The 16,368-nt window shown below is 34.6% G+C and overlaps 1 protein-coding gene across 1 annotated transcript in view; it reads right to left on the bottom strand.

Annotated features, from left to right (window-relative positions):
- The window catches only part of LOC145283785 (mitoferrin-1-like), a 117,966-nt gene that overhangs the window by 42,235 nt on the left and 59,363 nt on the right, over positions 1–16,368 (bottom strand). The window contains exon 2 of the mRNA XM_080132851.1: positions 10,479–10,698. Coding sequence (XP_079988977.1) covers positions 10,479–10,698 — 220 coding nt within the window. The remainder of the gene's footprint in view (positions 1–10,478; positions 10,699–16,368) is intronic.

Below are 16,368 nucleotides of genomic sequence, written 5' to 3'. Positions count from 1 at the left end.
TTTCATTGAAAAGATTTCAAACCTGCAAAGATTATTGTAAAAAACTTTATTTTTTTCATGTATGTATCAAAAATATATGAAGGAGTTATTTTGAAAACTGTTTGAATGCACACAATTTTCAAGTAGAAATTTTTCGGACAGTGCTCATTTTTCAAGCAGCAATAACCCATGTTGGTGACTTAGTGTAAAAAAAAATCGAAAAGGCCAGCTTAGTTTTCCATATGGCTGATAAAGAAATTTATTTTGAATATCTTAACTTCTAATTAAAAGAAAAATTAAATATTCTAATTATTTTTTCTTCAATAATTTATTTTAACAAGGACCTATTTGAAATAAAAGCATTTCATATCAACAAAGCTGAAAACTGGTTGCCAAATGATGCTGCTGTTTGAAATAATCGGCAAAGAAACAATTTATTTCTTTTGTCATAAAATTTTAAATGAATTAGTTAACTACTTTTCATGTATGTATCATGATAGCGAGTGTGACATTTGATTTTTTTGCGTGTCGCTCGTGACTGATGTGCACTACCGTCATGTAAATTCATAACAAAATGTCTGTTTACAAAGTGGTTTACAGCAATGAATTATACATTTTTTAATTTTTAATTATTTAGAAAACATTACAAGTGTGATTATAAAAAGAAAATGTATATTGGCTATTATATACCTTTTTAGCGAAGTTTCTATCTTGATTTATTTTTGTACTAGAAAACCTCAACTTTATGATGTTCTAACATTTGAATGAAAAGTCACGTGTTTTGTTTAAATTTCAGTTTTTTTTTTAAATATTCAGTTAGGACAAAAAAATTCAATAGAAAGTTTATTTGTATAAAAGCATCATTAAAAACAGGATAGGAATGCTTAATACAACAAAAACGTTATTTTTATATCTATATATCTAAAAAAGTGAAAGTGTCTGTGTACATTTCCCTACACAATAACTGTCAATTTTCAGTCTACAGACTTGCAATTTGATATACAGGGTACTGAGATTTGAGAAAATCTTTGTAATCTGTTTTCGGCCAGAAATTTGGCTGTTAAGAAAAACATGGAAAATCTTTTTATTCGGTTTTCGGGCAAAGTTCAACGATTTGACCTTTGAAAATTCTACCAAACTCCTCCACCAATTTTGGGTCTAAACACTTGAAATTTTAGATATAGGTTCCTTGGACATGGATCTAATTAATAACTTGAATTGAGCCCAAAACAATAAATGTTAAGGGGTCAAAGTTAAAAAAAATTTGATTTCTGCAATCTCTACCAAATTACTCAGACAATTACTGGTCTAAATATTTGAAATTTTACATAAAGGGTATTCAGAGATAGAGCAAGGTTTGGGTCGAAAATTTGAGCTACTAATATATAAATGTATGTATGTATGTTTGCATGTCTGCCTAAAACTTTCGTCAGAGGCGACGGATTTTCACAAGATCAGTATCATTTTGAAGCTCGATCCTTCAGACGACAAATGCCGAAAAATTGGCTAAAAAACATTAATTTCTTCACCCTCAACTGGGCACTTTTCTACAGGAAGGGGTCGCTTTTTTCACCGATATTTTCAAAAGTTTTCGATTATCTAGCCTTAATTTAAACCTATGTCACTTCCGGTTTGGTGGTGGTCATAACAGCAAAGATGCCACGTTTTTTTTCCTCCTTCATGGTACAGGTTTGAGCCTGCCTTCTTACTACCACTTTTTTTTTTGCTCAACACATACCTCCAAACACCTGGGCAACGCGGGGCACCCATGCTAGTATATATATATTATTTTTATTATAGCTGTTTTTATGTTTCTATTTAAAGCCGTTAAAATGAAACTTAATTATGCTAGGAAAAATATTAGATTCAACATTTCATAGTATTCTTGTTTCAATGAAATGAATTTTCTAAAATAATTGTTAACTTTATTTTTGTAAATTGGTGTTAAGAAAAAAAAAACAAAACAATGAGTGCCATTTATTTTTTTATTAAACTTTGAAACTAAAACAATTCCTTTTATTGTAAAATATTTTTCTGTTTTTCTTTTTACACCTTGCTCCATATCAATACTTAGTTGCTCGACTCCAAAATTTAGATAAAGAAATTAATTAGCATAATTACAAAAATAGCATGCGTTACAACTAAAGATGATAAAAATATTTAGTAACAAAATAAATTACTTTTTTATCATCTTTATGAATCATTAGATTTTGTATTAAAATCTATGGATATCAAAGGGTTAGACATATTTCTATTTCTAAATAAGTTTAAGTAATAAATAGAATGTTAAGTGACTGTAGCTTTTTAAGTTAGAATAGAAAGTCTTTTATGGCTACTTTTTTCTATATCTAAGAAATTGCCTGTTAATTCAGTTTTCAGATGGAAACCTCAAGTGTGAAAAAAACGTCTGCTGAAAGAATGAGAAAAGAAAGAAAATAGGTACATCTTTTCAAGAACAAGAAAATGCTCTTCGAAAAAGTCAGTGTGAAGCAATGAATCATCATCATCATCGGCGGTCACTCGTGTCCGAGTAAGACTGTCCTCCGTTGTGGCTTCTGTGGGTCCTCAGGTGAGCATAGAGCCCAATCCTAGACCCAATTTGTCTTGTGCAATTTGGGCAGATAAAGGTAGTGGTGGTGGGGTAGGGTTGGGTGTGTCTGGTTAATAATCTGTCCTTTCTGTGCTTGCGCCTATCCTCAGCAGCTTTATTTAGGTCACTACTATAAAGCGCAGCACCTTTGTGGACAGCGCTCCTCCATGCCAACCTGCTCCCAGCCACGTCCTCCCATGTCTTAAGGTCCATGTGAAACCGCTTTAGATTTGCTTTGATGTTGTCCTTATACCTCATCTTTTGGCCACCCTGGGCACGCTTTCCCTCAACAAGCTGAGAGTAGAAAATCTGTTTTGGGAGGCGGAGATCCGGCATTCGGACAACATGACCAGTCCATCTGAGCTGGCGTTGAGCAACAGTAGCGGTGATAGTGGGAATGTCAGCCTCACTCAGGACGCTGGTGTTGGTGCGTCGGTCCTTCCAACTAATTCTGAGGATTTTTCGGAGGCATCTTTGGTGGTACGTCTCCAGGGTTTTTACGTGCCTCCTGTATGTGGTCCAGGTCTCCGATCCATAGAGAAGAGTGGGCAGCAAGACAGCTTTATATACCATGATTTTGGTCTTTGCCAGAAGGTCACGGTTCTCAAATACTCTCTTCCTTAGCCTTGAGAAAGCCCCACTGGCACAGCTGAGACGTTGTTGTATTTCATCATCTATGTTGGCTTTTGATGATAGGATGCTGCCTAGGTATGGGAAGTGGTCCACATTTTCCAGTCTTGCGTTGTCAATGGAGATGTTTGGGGGTGAGACTGGAGTACTGTTTGGTGGTGATTGATGGAGGATTTGGTTTTTTTTATATTAATTGTTAGTCCTAGCTGTTTGTACGCCCTCGTGAAGGCAACCAGTGTACACTGTAGGTCCTCTTCTGAGAGGGCTACAAGGGCGTTATCGTCTGCATACTGTAGCTCCATAATGGATATGATGTTCGTTCGACCTTTGGCCCTAAATCTGTTGATGTTAAAAAGTCGGCCGTCGGTTCTGTACATAATCCGAACTCCATGGGGAAGATGTTTGTCCGTAAGATGGAGGATAGCAGTAATGAAGATGGAGAACAGGGTTGGGGCAATGACACATCCCTGTTTCACTCCCGTGTCAACCCTGAAGGGCTCTGTTTCATCTCCACTACTACTGAGGACTGTAGCTGACATATTGTCATGCAGCAGTCTCAGTACCCGAATGTACCTCTCTGGGCATCCAAACCTTGCAAGAACCAGCCAAAGGGCTTGACGGTTCACAGAGTCAAAGGCTTTAGTAAGGTCTATAAAAGCCATGTATAATGGTAAATTTTGCTCCCTGCACTTTTCTTGGAGTTGACGAGCAGTGAAGATCATGTCCATCGTGCCTCTATTTGGTCGAAAGCCACTTTGGGACTCGGGAAGGATGGTTTCTGCAAGGGGTGTAAGCCTGTTAGCCAAAACCCGAGCTAGGGCTTTCCCTGTGGTAGAGAGGAGAGAAATGCCCCGGTAGTTCCCACAGTTTGCCTTGTCTCCCTTCTTAAAGATGGAGACAACTAGGGCATCTCTAAGTTGTGCAGGGATTTTCTCTTGTTCCCATATTTTGAGCAGCAGGGCATGGATGTGTCTGAGAAGATCAGGCCCGCCTTTCTTCAGGATTTCTGCTGGGATGCCGTCAGAACCAGCCGCCTTATTGTTTTTCATCTTCCTAATTGCATCCCGCACCTCTTCCAGACTGGGTGGTTCTCCCATGCTCTCAATTATGGGCTGTTGGGGGAGTTTTTCAAGGGCCTCCATCTCTGGAGTGGTGTCCCTGTTCAGAAGATCCTTGTAATGCTCTTTCCATCTATTTGTTATTTCTCCCTTTCCTTTCAGCAGCGTGAGCCCATCCTTAGACCGAAGGGGGGTCAGAGAACGGTAGCTGGGGCCGTATACCACTTTTGTGGCTTCAAAGAATCTTCTGGTGTCCCCAGAGTCAGCAAACTGCTGGATCTCCTGAGCCTTCTTCATCCACCAGATGTTCTTCAGCTTCCTGACTGTCGATTGGACAGCCGCTTTAGCCTTGGCATGGGCAGCTCTTTTAACCTTGCAATTGATGTTATTCTGCCAGGTGATAAAAGTTTGCCTCTTGGTGTCTATAAGCTGTTGGATTTCGGTATCGTTTTCATCGTACCAATCCTGATGTTTCCGCTTTTTCTGCCCTAGGATGCTTATACTGGAGTCCATGATGGCAGAAGACAGCTTGTCCCAGTGCTCTTCAGCGTCATGCGGATACTGCTTGGGCAGGTCCGCACTAAGAGCCGCCTGGAGGTGTTGTTGGTAGGTGATATCGCCCAGCTGCTCGATGTTGAGCTTTGGTCGGCTCTGTCTTTTTTGCATCCTTTGCTTCCGCATTAAATGGATAGACATGATGGAGCGAATAAGACGGTGGTCGGTCCAACAATTGTCTGTACTGGTCATTGCCCTGGTGTTCAGCACATCACAGCGGTCTTTGGCACGGACAATGACATAGTCAATGAGGGGCCTGATTTTACTTCGAGGGTGCATCCATGATGTTTTGAATGCGTTTTTTTGTCGGAAAAGTGTGTTCGTGATGATCAGGTTATGTTCTGAGCACTTTGTCAGTAGGAGTGTACCATTTGAGTTAATGTTCCCAACTCCTTCTCTTCCAAGCGTTCCTCTCCAGTGCTGATGGTCTCGTCCCACTCAAGCATTGAAATCCCCAAGTAGGATAATCTTGTCCCCCTTGGGGGCCCCGGATAAAATGGTGTCAAGGTCAGCATAAAAGGTCTCCTTTATTTCATCATGTGCATCAAGTGTTGGAGCATACGCACTAATCACAGTGGCCATTTGGTTGCCCGCAAGCATCAGGCGCATGGTCATTAGCCGTTCGTTGATGCCAACAGGGGGCTCATTGAGGTGGCGGATGAGGCTGTTCTTTATAGCAAAGCCCACGCCATGGATACGCGGCTCTTCTGCAGGCCTTCCTTTCCAAAAGAAGGTGTACCCGCCTTTCTCCTCCCTCAGCTGCCCGTCGTCAGCCAATCGGGTTTCAGAGAGCGCAGCTATGTCAATCTGGAACCTCCTTAGCTCTCTTGAGATAATGGCAGTTCTTCTTTCGGGTCGATCACTTGTTTTGTTGTCCATGAGGGTCCTCACATTCCAGGTTCCAAAATATAGGCATAAATTTTCTTTCTTTTTCCGACCGCGTGGTGGTGATCCCTCTGGATGCGGTAGTCCAGACGGGTTTTTTTGAGGCAGGCTATTTTTAGGGGTACCTTTTCTAACCCCCCTCCCCTACTGGGGTGAGCAGAGTGGATCCTAAACAGGGCTGCTCAGTCATGGATGCAGCTGCCGAAAAACTCTTTCTGCCTCGGTCCGTGAGGTTAGCGACTGAATCTGGCACCCACCGCCTATGTGCCAGGTTGCAGCTAGGAGCTGCCAGACTACACTGTCCTGCTCCCGTCACCACTTCCTGGTCGCCACAGGACTTTTTCTATCCGGGAATTAAGGGAGAGCTCTCTCTGCCTCAGTCCGGGAGCTTAATGACTAAGACTGTCACAAGACTTTTCCATCCATGATGTAGAGTAGGATGTGTTCCCTTTCGGGAGAACGCCTGCGCGTGATGTCTTTTAACGTGGGGAGACTGATGCGCCTGCAGCCACCACACGGCCCCTTGGCAGAGGAGGGCCTGATACCAATGGCATGGAGAATCACGACGACTGGAGACTCTCTTCTGTTGCAGCCTTCATCCGCCTTCAGTGCCGTTGTGTCATTATTGTCATCATCCGCCGCATCAGCCGTTGAGGTCTTTTGGATCACTCTTTGTCTGGAACCTCCCCTTCAACCTTACCGCCATGGGTGGCCCTACCAGGAGCCTAGGCTCCGGACGGCATCGCTCTCAGGTTCATCGGAACACACAAGGTTCTCCACCACGACAAGGTGGCGATCCAGGGAGACTGTAGCTTTTTAAGTTAGAATAGAAAGTCTTTTATGGCTACTTTTTTCTATATCTAAGAAATTGCCTGTTAATTCAGTTTTCAGATGGAAACCTCAAGTGTGAAAAAAACGTCTGCTGAAAGAATGAGAAAAGAAAGAAAATAGGTACATCTTTTCAAGAACAAGAAAATGCTCTTCGAAAAAGTCAGTGTGAAGCAATGAATATAGATTAACTAAAAGTACACTGTAAAAAAGTTGCTGAACGTGTCTTTCTCGATTACGTAAAAAGCTAAGACCACAAGAAATCATCGAGTCACTCCCTGTCAAATCAGGCAAAGGGTTCAAAATGCCTCAAGCAACGAGAAAAGCAATCCCAAAATTAGATGATGACAATTTGCCTAAGTTACATACAAAACAAAGCAGGTAAGACTGGAATTGAGTCCAAAAATCACACATAACCATGAACAAAGAATAAACCAAAGATTTACAGAAGAGAACAAAAAGTTGATAACAAACTTTTATGTAAATACAGATGTTGTGTATACGATGCCTGGAATGCATGATGAAATGACAGTTTGGGAAAATGGGATACATTCAAAACTCAGAAAGTATTATTTAATCATGTTTTTAAAGGAGGTTTATGACCTTTTTAAACAGTCCTACCCTGACATTACTGCAGGGTTCAGTAAATTTGCATCCCTGAGGCCAGCAAATGGGTTACAGATCAACATCCAGACATGTGCAAATGTGAAATTCACAAAATTTCATTCTTAAAATTAAAATACTTTAGACCTAGCATTCTTTGTGATGACAGTGTTGATTTGACTTTTCCTTGTTGGAGAGGTATTCGTGTTAATTGCCAATTGAAAAATAAGTTCACAATAGAGCAAAGCGATGCTGACACAGTTTTTTGGAAAGAATAGATAAAAACTGAAACCCGACATCTATGAATAGACCAAAAACAAGTTTAAGTTAATTAGAAGAAGATCTTTTCAGCAACTTTTCTTAAATATGTGAGAATTAAACGGATTCAGTCTACAGCATTTACGGAAGACAAAAAGAGGAGTGATTGCTATGTTTACAGTGTGACTTCGCACTAGCTTACAGTTGTGAATATCAGAATAAAATCCAAAATGCTTTGTGATCTCGAAAATTTATTAATTTATATACTGCTGCTCTGTATAGCAAAAGTCAAGTTTTCCAACTATTCCTGATCATCACAGATAGCTAAGACAAAGGAAAAAATTCTGTCTTTACCTTTATAAATGCTTTGACAGACTACATTCAGTTTTAAAAGGGGGACATGCTCATAATCTACTCAGATGGGCCATCATCAGAATTTAAAAATAGAAACATAGTTAAACTGGTATCTATGTTATCAAAAACATTAAAATGCAATGTTTCCTGGAAATATTTTGCTACATCACATGGAAAAGGTGTTGTTGATGGAAATGGTGGCTCAGCCAAATCTCTAGTGAGAAAAATATTAGTCATGAGTCAAGGTAAAAATGCTGCAATTGGACAAAATTCTGCTGATTTTTACAAAATAGCAAAAAAATGACCTGAAGGGAGTAACTGTTCTTAATATCAGTGAAGAACAAATTTCCAAGTTGATAAAAGAAAAGAAACTCAGGGAAAATATTAAAAATGCTCCAGGTATCAGTAAGATGCATGTTATTAGTTGTGATGGTTCGACTATAGAAATGTTTAAGACAAATTTTAGTACGAATCCATCATCAACTATTGAATATGAAGATGAGGATGTGGATAGAAAGAAAATCAATGTAGGTGATTGGGCGTTAGTCTCCTATGATGGGAAAAAAATTTCCTGATGACGTTTTATCAATTATAGATACTGATATAGACGTATCAGTAATGAAGTATTCCAGAAAAGGCCAATAAAGCTGATATAATTGCATACTGGCCTGAAAATATGATCAGAAAACTGAGTCCAGTTCCAGTAGGAATGGTAGATATTGGAAGAAACCAGGACGTGTTTTATCATTTTCAACCTGAAATTTCTCAGTAAATAAATCTATTTTATAGCATTGTATGATTATTTAGTATGTTTAAATCCATTGATTATTGAAGATTTTGAAGTGATATTTTGGCATATGACACATTTGATGTCACGTGTGTTACACAAATTCAAAGTGTTCTTTCAAGAAGAAAAAAATTGCTAGATTTTTTTTTTGCTATTTTGTTTCAGTAATATACTAGCTTCGTACCAGAAAGAATTTTTTTCATCAAAGGTTTTATTGAAGAATGAGAAAAAAAATTTGATTAAGCGTTACGTGTGTTACATGGACACAAAACTAACTTTATGAAAATTTAATGTAAAAATGATTAACAGAAACTCAAGATCTCAATTATTTTGAAATCTATGTAAGTCTCAATCATGAAAAATATAATTAAAGATAATTCTGTTATTTATTAGTAAAAATGAATGGCTGAAAAATAGGCAATTATTTCATTTTCTGACTTCAATAAATAGCTGATGTTTATAGTCTCAGCACAGACAACACAGAAAAGATCAGAATTGAAATTTACAAAATTTTTTTTGTAGTTTAGGGTGTTGTCTTTTAGAAAAAAACATAATGTTAGAAAATATTGGATTTAAAACCCTGATTTTGGAGCCAGTAGTACTTTCCATGCTTCGTCCATATATGCTAACTCATGTTGAAACGTATCCTTCCATCGAACATACCAAGTAGTAAAGGTCTGTTTTAAATTCGGATTGAATGAAAAGTGAGTGGAAAATTATAAGCATTTAAAGAAGTTTAGTTATACTGGAGTCAAATTATTTGTTTTTTACCCCCCTACCTTCTAGTTTTTTAGGATTTCATGTAAAAACTGCAATCACATATGCTAATTATTAAAATAAAATTCAAATTTTTAATTATATAGACTAGTTTACAAAAAAGAAATTAAATTTTTTTTCAAAATGTAAAATTTTGGTACCTAATAAATAAGGACATATTTTTACAAATCAATTTAATATGTTTGAAATATTTAACACAATTGTTTAGATCGTACTTTCAATTTAAATGAAAAACAAAACAGATTCAGAACTCCATAATTGTAAACAGGATATGCAAGAATTTTACTTAACTTCTTTGAAACAAATATAGTTTTACATTCAGCTACTTTTTCATACATCTCCTTTACTCATAAAATAAACAAAATCATATGATTAATCTTACAGTTGTTAAACTTCTGTCTGACCAACAATATGGATTTAGGCATATATATATATAGGAGTATATATATCATGGACTGAATAAAGCAGAGGAGGGGGAGTCACCCATGTATGGAGTATTGTTGTCACATTTGGGCTGGTGCATCTGCTACTAGTCTCTCACTCCAGGATTCAAAAGAGAGTCCCCAAACTGTCAGCTAAGCTTCAACCTCTCCCCCATCGACAAAATGTTGTATCCTTCTGCTTGTTTTACAAGTACTTTAATGGTAGATGCTTCGACAGATTACATGCCCTTGTACTCCTTCGACATAAATACCCTCGACAAACCCGACAAGCAGCAAAGTCACACCCTGCACAGTAGAGATCCCCAGGTACCAGAAAGCATTCTACTCTAATAGTTTCTTCTCCAGAACTGCTAGACTTTGGAATTCCCTTTTAGGTTCTAGCTTCCCCAATTGTATTGACATGCAGAAGTTCAAGTGTAATGCAAACAGACATCTTGCTGCTCAACTCCCTACATAGTATCCCTTCAAATTATGTCTCAGATAGTAGCTCCCTCCATAAAAGTGGCACTGCGCCTTGTTTGGGATAAAAATGTAATTAAAAAAATAAATAAAAAAAAGATTGGTTTAATTCAGTATTTTGGTGATTTTACTTGATTGCCTCAGTGGGTTTTGTGAATGCTAATATCTGCCAAAAGAAAAAAAAAAAGAAAACTTGCCGTTTTCCATATTCATGAATGTAATGTAAACAATTAGTAAATTTGTAAAAATTGCAAAAATCAGGCTTAACTTACCGTTAGCTATTTGTTGATTCCCACCAGACATCATCATTTTTCTCTTGATATGTTCATAGCAGCTAAAATACATGGCATGTGCTGGACCAGCACCTCCTATCACAGCATTTATTCCCCGGACGGTATTCCGTATGCCTTCACTACGTAAAATCCGAGACAAACCATCCACTACACCTTTATATCTTGCTCTAGGATCAGGTTGTAATGCTTGCATTCTTGTCTAAAAGAACAAGAGCAAAAGAATGAAAACATTTTAAAATGAAATAAAAATTATGAGCATACTTTTATTCTTAACTTTATCAGAAGTAAAAACAAAACCTTTCATTATGGACCATGAAAAACCTCTGAAAATATTTTTAACAAATTTTAAACAGTTTTGTTTATGGATTTTAAAAAATGTGATTCAAGTTTTAAATATTTTAAGCTTTGATATGAAGTTTTATCCTCGAAATGTTGAAAGCTGATTTTTTTCTGTAACCTTTTTGACCAACATAATTTATTATATACATTACTGGTCTGATCAGTCTTCATTCATCGTGCTAGAAAATAAAGTGCTGTATACCTTAAAAATAAAATTTTCTGATATAAATTTAAATTGTCAAAGATTAAGATTTTAAAATAAAAATACCAATTCAGTTTTTATGCATACATATTCAGGCATACATATCGATAATTCATTTAGCACCACCCTAGCTTGTCTAGTTTTAGAAACAGGTACCTTTAAATACAAATTACATGCAGACACCACGCATTTTAGATACATCTATGACACTTATTTTCCTCCTTCACAAGATAAAACAAAACATCACTGACAAACTGAATGCCATTAAACTCACCATAAATTTTATCGACAGAAAAGAAAATAACTTTTAATAAGTTTATATATTTTTCTGCAGAACACCACTATCATTACAAGTTTACCATAAACCCATGCAGAAAAATAGCTAAATAGATTTTTATTCCCACTAACAGGCCTTATTTATAATAAAACTCTACCTTCATGGCCTAAGAATATGTAGCAGCCAGTATTTGTTAGATAAATCAAAGCCTCTATTAAAATCCTCCAAACATTTTATCCTTAATTCTAGAAAACAAAAGCAAATAAAAAACCTGTGCATCTTCCACAAAACTAAACAAAAAAATACACAACACATATATAATGCTCTAAATGTGCCTTCAGGATCGTTGAATCCGCTCCTCAAATTATGAAAAACCTCTTCACACATTGCCATTCCCTACAATATAAGCCGGCTGCTATACCATGTACAATGGAGCAAATGCAACAACCACTACATTGGTGAAACATTTTCTTAACAGGATTTATAAGCAAAAGAAAGCAATTATGGTGCAGTAAATAGGTGTGTAATCTCTACAGTTGCAGGTGAGCATTGTTTGAAGATAGTGGTTTTAATCATACTCAAGAAGGCCAGAGGATTATTTGGCCAAAACATGATGGGACAACAACTATGGAAGGCAGTAATTACTGGATATACAGTTACGAGACTCAGCATTCCTATCCTGTCATGATTAATCACCCGAAGAGGATGAGTTGGTGGAAACCTGAAGCAACAACAACTACGGTGATGAGGATAACAGCCCACAAAAAGAATGAATACAGCCAATTTTTATCTTGAAATTGTGCACTCAATCAGAATGAACCTTAAACTGAAACCAGAAACCTGTATTTTTCTATTCTGATCAGCTAAACATCAAGTAAACTTGACAGATGCTCCTTTAAAACTTATAAGGTACGCCAAAAAACTACTATTTATTAATAGTCTCAGAATTATTTTGATATAAAATATGTGAAATTTTAATAATGCTTTAACATATTTGAAGCAATTTTTTTCTGAAATTACGAAAAGGTGTAAAAAAAAAAAAGTATTAAACATAAATTCTATTTGGTCAAATGAAACAGAAATAGAAATTTGTAAAGTGCGCCCTATAAATGGAAACAAAATGCAATGAAATATTTTGACGCCTGAGAGTTCTGATCTTCATGCTGACTCTTTGAATACCATGTTAAAAGTAATTTGTGCAAAGGGTTCACATGACCAGATATCCAAGAGGTGTGTAAAATGGAAAAAACAGAGCAGAAAATAAATTATTTTTACTCTGATTTTGTCTTAAAATGAACTCAGACACATTAAGTTACAATATTAAGCTGTTTGTTTAGTTTTATGTTTTGTAATCTAGGTTAGCGGACAGTAACACTGCTGATATATTTCAAAACCAGATTTCTCCATGATCTCTATAAATCATGTGACAAGTGTTTTCCCCCACTATTTGTCTCTTTTCTGCTTCATTCTATATATGCCTGCGCTTGTCCCCATCACCCACTCTCATAACTATCATCAATCTGTATAGTTCTCCCCCAATTGTTCAGACTGAGTGAATATGCTTTCCTTTGTATCTAGTTCTCTTTCGTTAATTTAAAAAAAAAAAATGAACAAATTAAAATATTAATAGTTATTTCCCATTAAACTATGGAATTTCCATAGATCCAAATATAAGAGTTCATTGATGAAGCTAAAATGATTTCTGGTAAAAAATAAAAATAGTCCTTTGAAGGCTGTATGGACTTTTCACTATTAAATGAATATGTAACAGCCTTTAGTATATGAAAACTGTTGGTTTGAATGTTCTTGAGACAGCTGTGTTTAACACAGTTGTAGGACAGGTTACTTTTTTTTATTCCAGACAATTTATCAAATGAAAGAAAAGGATAAACTCATTCCTCCTGTTACTTGGAGGCGGAATTCAACCATGGAAATCAATTTCGAAAATATGAAATTTCAAGTAAAATAAAGCTTATTCAATGGTTGTTAATTGTTCACACCCTCAAAAGCTACTTGATTATAATGTAATACATTTTAATATGAAATAGTTATAATTTTTACCTAAACCAAAGCAGAGATTATGTTTACAGTTGAGTGTACAGTCTAGTATCCACATTTCTTGACCAATTGATACCAAACGTGGTCAAAATATTATTCATGGTCTAACTCAAAATGGATTTTATTTGGGGATATATAATAAGTTACAATAATGGATACAATGAAAGTAACACTTGACAGTAACTTCAGTTTTGTTCATCATTGACACTTGACCTATATTGTGGTTATGGTCGAAATTGATGAAATTTCAACTTCAAATTTTTCCAAATTTGATGTATACATTTGATACTCTTTGAAAGCAGTAACAACCATGCAAAATTTCAGATAAATAGTTTTGGAGTTATCAATGTTCCCATGGCAACAAAAATATGACTGACTTACGTTCATGGTTTTAAATATATCTGGTGTTAGATATACGAAAACAAATTAAATATTATTTCAATAAACCTACTTCTGCTAACGACGTATAAGTTTTAGAACATTATTAAAAAAGATAATTTAGATAATTAATAAACATTATATTTTCTGTAAAGTATAGTCTTTTTCTGTAGACAGAGTTGACTTTCCAAAATAAAATCTTTCAGAAAATTGAGTATTTTTACTTTAGGTTTGATTTAATTTTTTTTTAAACTGAATTTAGAAACACCCAAAAAACATCTTTTTCAAAAACTTTGCATTTAATAATATCTGATTTATAATAAGAGTAAAATATTTGCATGATTTGAAACATGTGTTCTTTGACAATATCTTTTAGTTGAAATATGGAGATCCTGGGTTTAAAATACAACTCATCTAAAGTATAGACTAAGTTCATAGTTCACTTAAAATTTCTAATTTTAAGTATATTCAGTATTTGATATAAAGAAAAGCATATTTTTAAATTGTACTTAGTCGTCCACAATTTCAGAAGTCGTCAGTAAATAAAAACATTTAAATGTTTATATTTTTTATACACATTCCCATAGTGCATAGAAAATTTTTTATACACATTCCCATAGTGCATAGAAAATTATTGTAATGAAATTCATAAGCTAAGTATGCTAATTTGATAGTTTCTAATTCTGATAGTCATTTAATCAAGCCTACAAAATTTATTAAAACAAATATTGTAAATATAATGATAAACTTTTCACTATATTGAAGAAATTATGATCAACCTTATTAAAAATATTGAAAGCGTTATTAGCTTAAAGGAAATCGTATGAATGTAAGATATTTTTGATGATTTATAGTAAAACAGGACTCAGTAGAAAGCAGCGATTTCAGAATTAAAAGCTTGTCAAGCAAGTTAGTCTTTCAGAATTTATATTGGTAAAAATGAATATGTATGCAGTAAATGACTATTATTGGCCAGGTTTTTTGTTTGTATGCTAAAATATCACATAGATCTATGTCAAACTGAGAAAGAAACCAAGTGCTTTCTTGTTACAATTCTATTTTCAAACTGGTCAATATAAGTACAAAGCAAACATGTTACAAAAATAATTTTTATTGACCTGAAATTGAAATGCATTTGTTTTGTTACTTTATCATCTATAGTAGCATTAAAAAAAACTATTAAAAATTAATAAACATAATAGACTACGGGTTTTTTTTGTAATCATAAAGAGCGAATGAGATGAGAAGTGGTAGAAGAATGAATTAATCTAATCTATAAATAATCTAGGTTTCTCTCTTTTTTTTTTTTTTGCAAGCGCCACGTCAAGTTGGGACGATTCCTAAATTTTTTCTGATTCAGATTCCAGGAAAATGTTGATTAACGATTCCATTACTAAGTACGATTCTGATTCGGATTCCCATGGAATTGTTGTTTTGAAATATACCATTATATAATCGAAAGTTTTTGTGTAGTGAAAAAATTTGGTACAGCGAAAAAGTGGAAATACAATTAAGAGAATTTCGAAAATGATTTGATTTTTTTCATAAAATTTCTTTCATTCAAGATAAAAGAAAAGTCAAAACAAATATTTTAACCATGATTTAAACATGCATCATGAAATTAATAACAATCAATTTTAGGAGTTATTTTATATATTAAAAAATATAAAGAAAAAGTCACGATTAATTCAGCAAAAGGGAAATAATATGCTTTGTTTATCTTTTAATATTCATTTTTTGTTTTATTTTCTCTTTATCTTCGATAACAGTTTTTTTTTTGCAGCTTCAGTCGCTAACTGATTTTTATTCCACTTTCTAGAATATTCTTATTTCTAAATGAAATTTAAAAATAACTAAATCTTTAATTAAATTTTTAGCTTTTTATATTCAATCGTCTCAAATTATTCCTATTTATTTCACTTTTTAAAAAATATTTTAAACAATAATAATGTTATTTTTTAAATCTAAATAAATTGGCTTATTTTTATATTTATTTTTATTATATAATTATATACTTATCATCCTTTAATGTTTATTTGTATTTAATGTCTTGATTTACCTCTTTATTTCTATATAAAAAAGTAAATTTTTGGTAATTGTTTATTTTTATTGTTAAATAAAAGTCATTTATTGAACTTTCGAAATCGCCTCTGCCTTAATGCTGTTTCTGAGAACCTTTTTATTTTTTTGTTAGGAGTTGGGAAACATTTACCTATGCTCACATCACAACTGTAATACCAGGCATCGGTGAATGTTGACCAAGCCCCTACAGTTGAATGGCTCTGAGTGACTAGTTAGTTTGCAAAGTTAGGGTTCAAAAGATTTTAAACAAAAAAGTTTAACCTATTTCCTTTTTTTAATAAATTTTTCACATTTTTTTTTTTTGTTTTTGTTATGCAAAGAAGTTCTAAAAGAAATGTTAATTGCTTCATCCGCAGAATATTTTAACGAAATGTAAATTTCTAAAAGAAAAAAATTAAATTCATTTACCGTATTTATTTAACAGATAGCAAAATAATTGTTTCCTTTTGTAGTTTTCGAAAGACCTTAAGCGGAACATCAACATAATATGTAGTTCTAACGTTTTTGTTTTTGGATACTTCAAAAAAGTCGAC

The sequence above is a fragment of the Euprymna scolopes genome, chromosome 8, assembly GCF_053919585.1.
Source record: "Euprymna scolopes isolate OS-2025 chromosome 8, ASM5391958v1, whole genome shotgun sequence".
Lineage (NCBI taxonomy): Eukaryota > Metazoa > Mollusca > Cephalopoda > Sepiida > Sepiolidae > Euprymna > Euprymna scolopes.
This window is presented reverse-complemented; position numbering and strand designations above follow the sequence as displayed.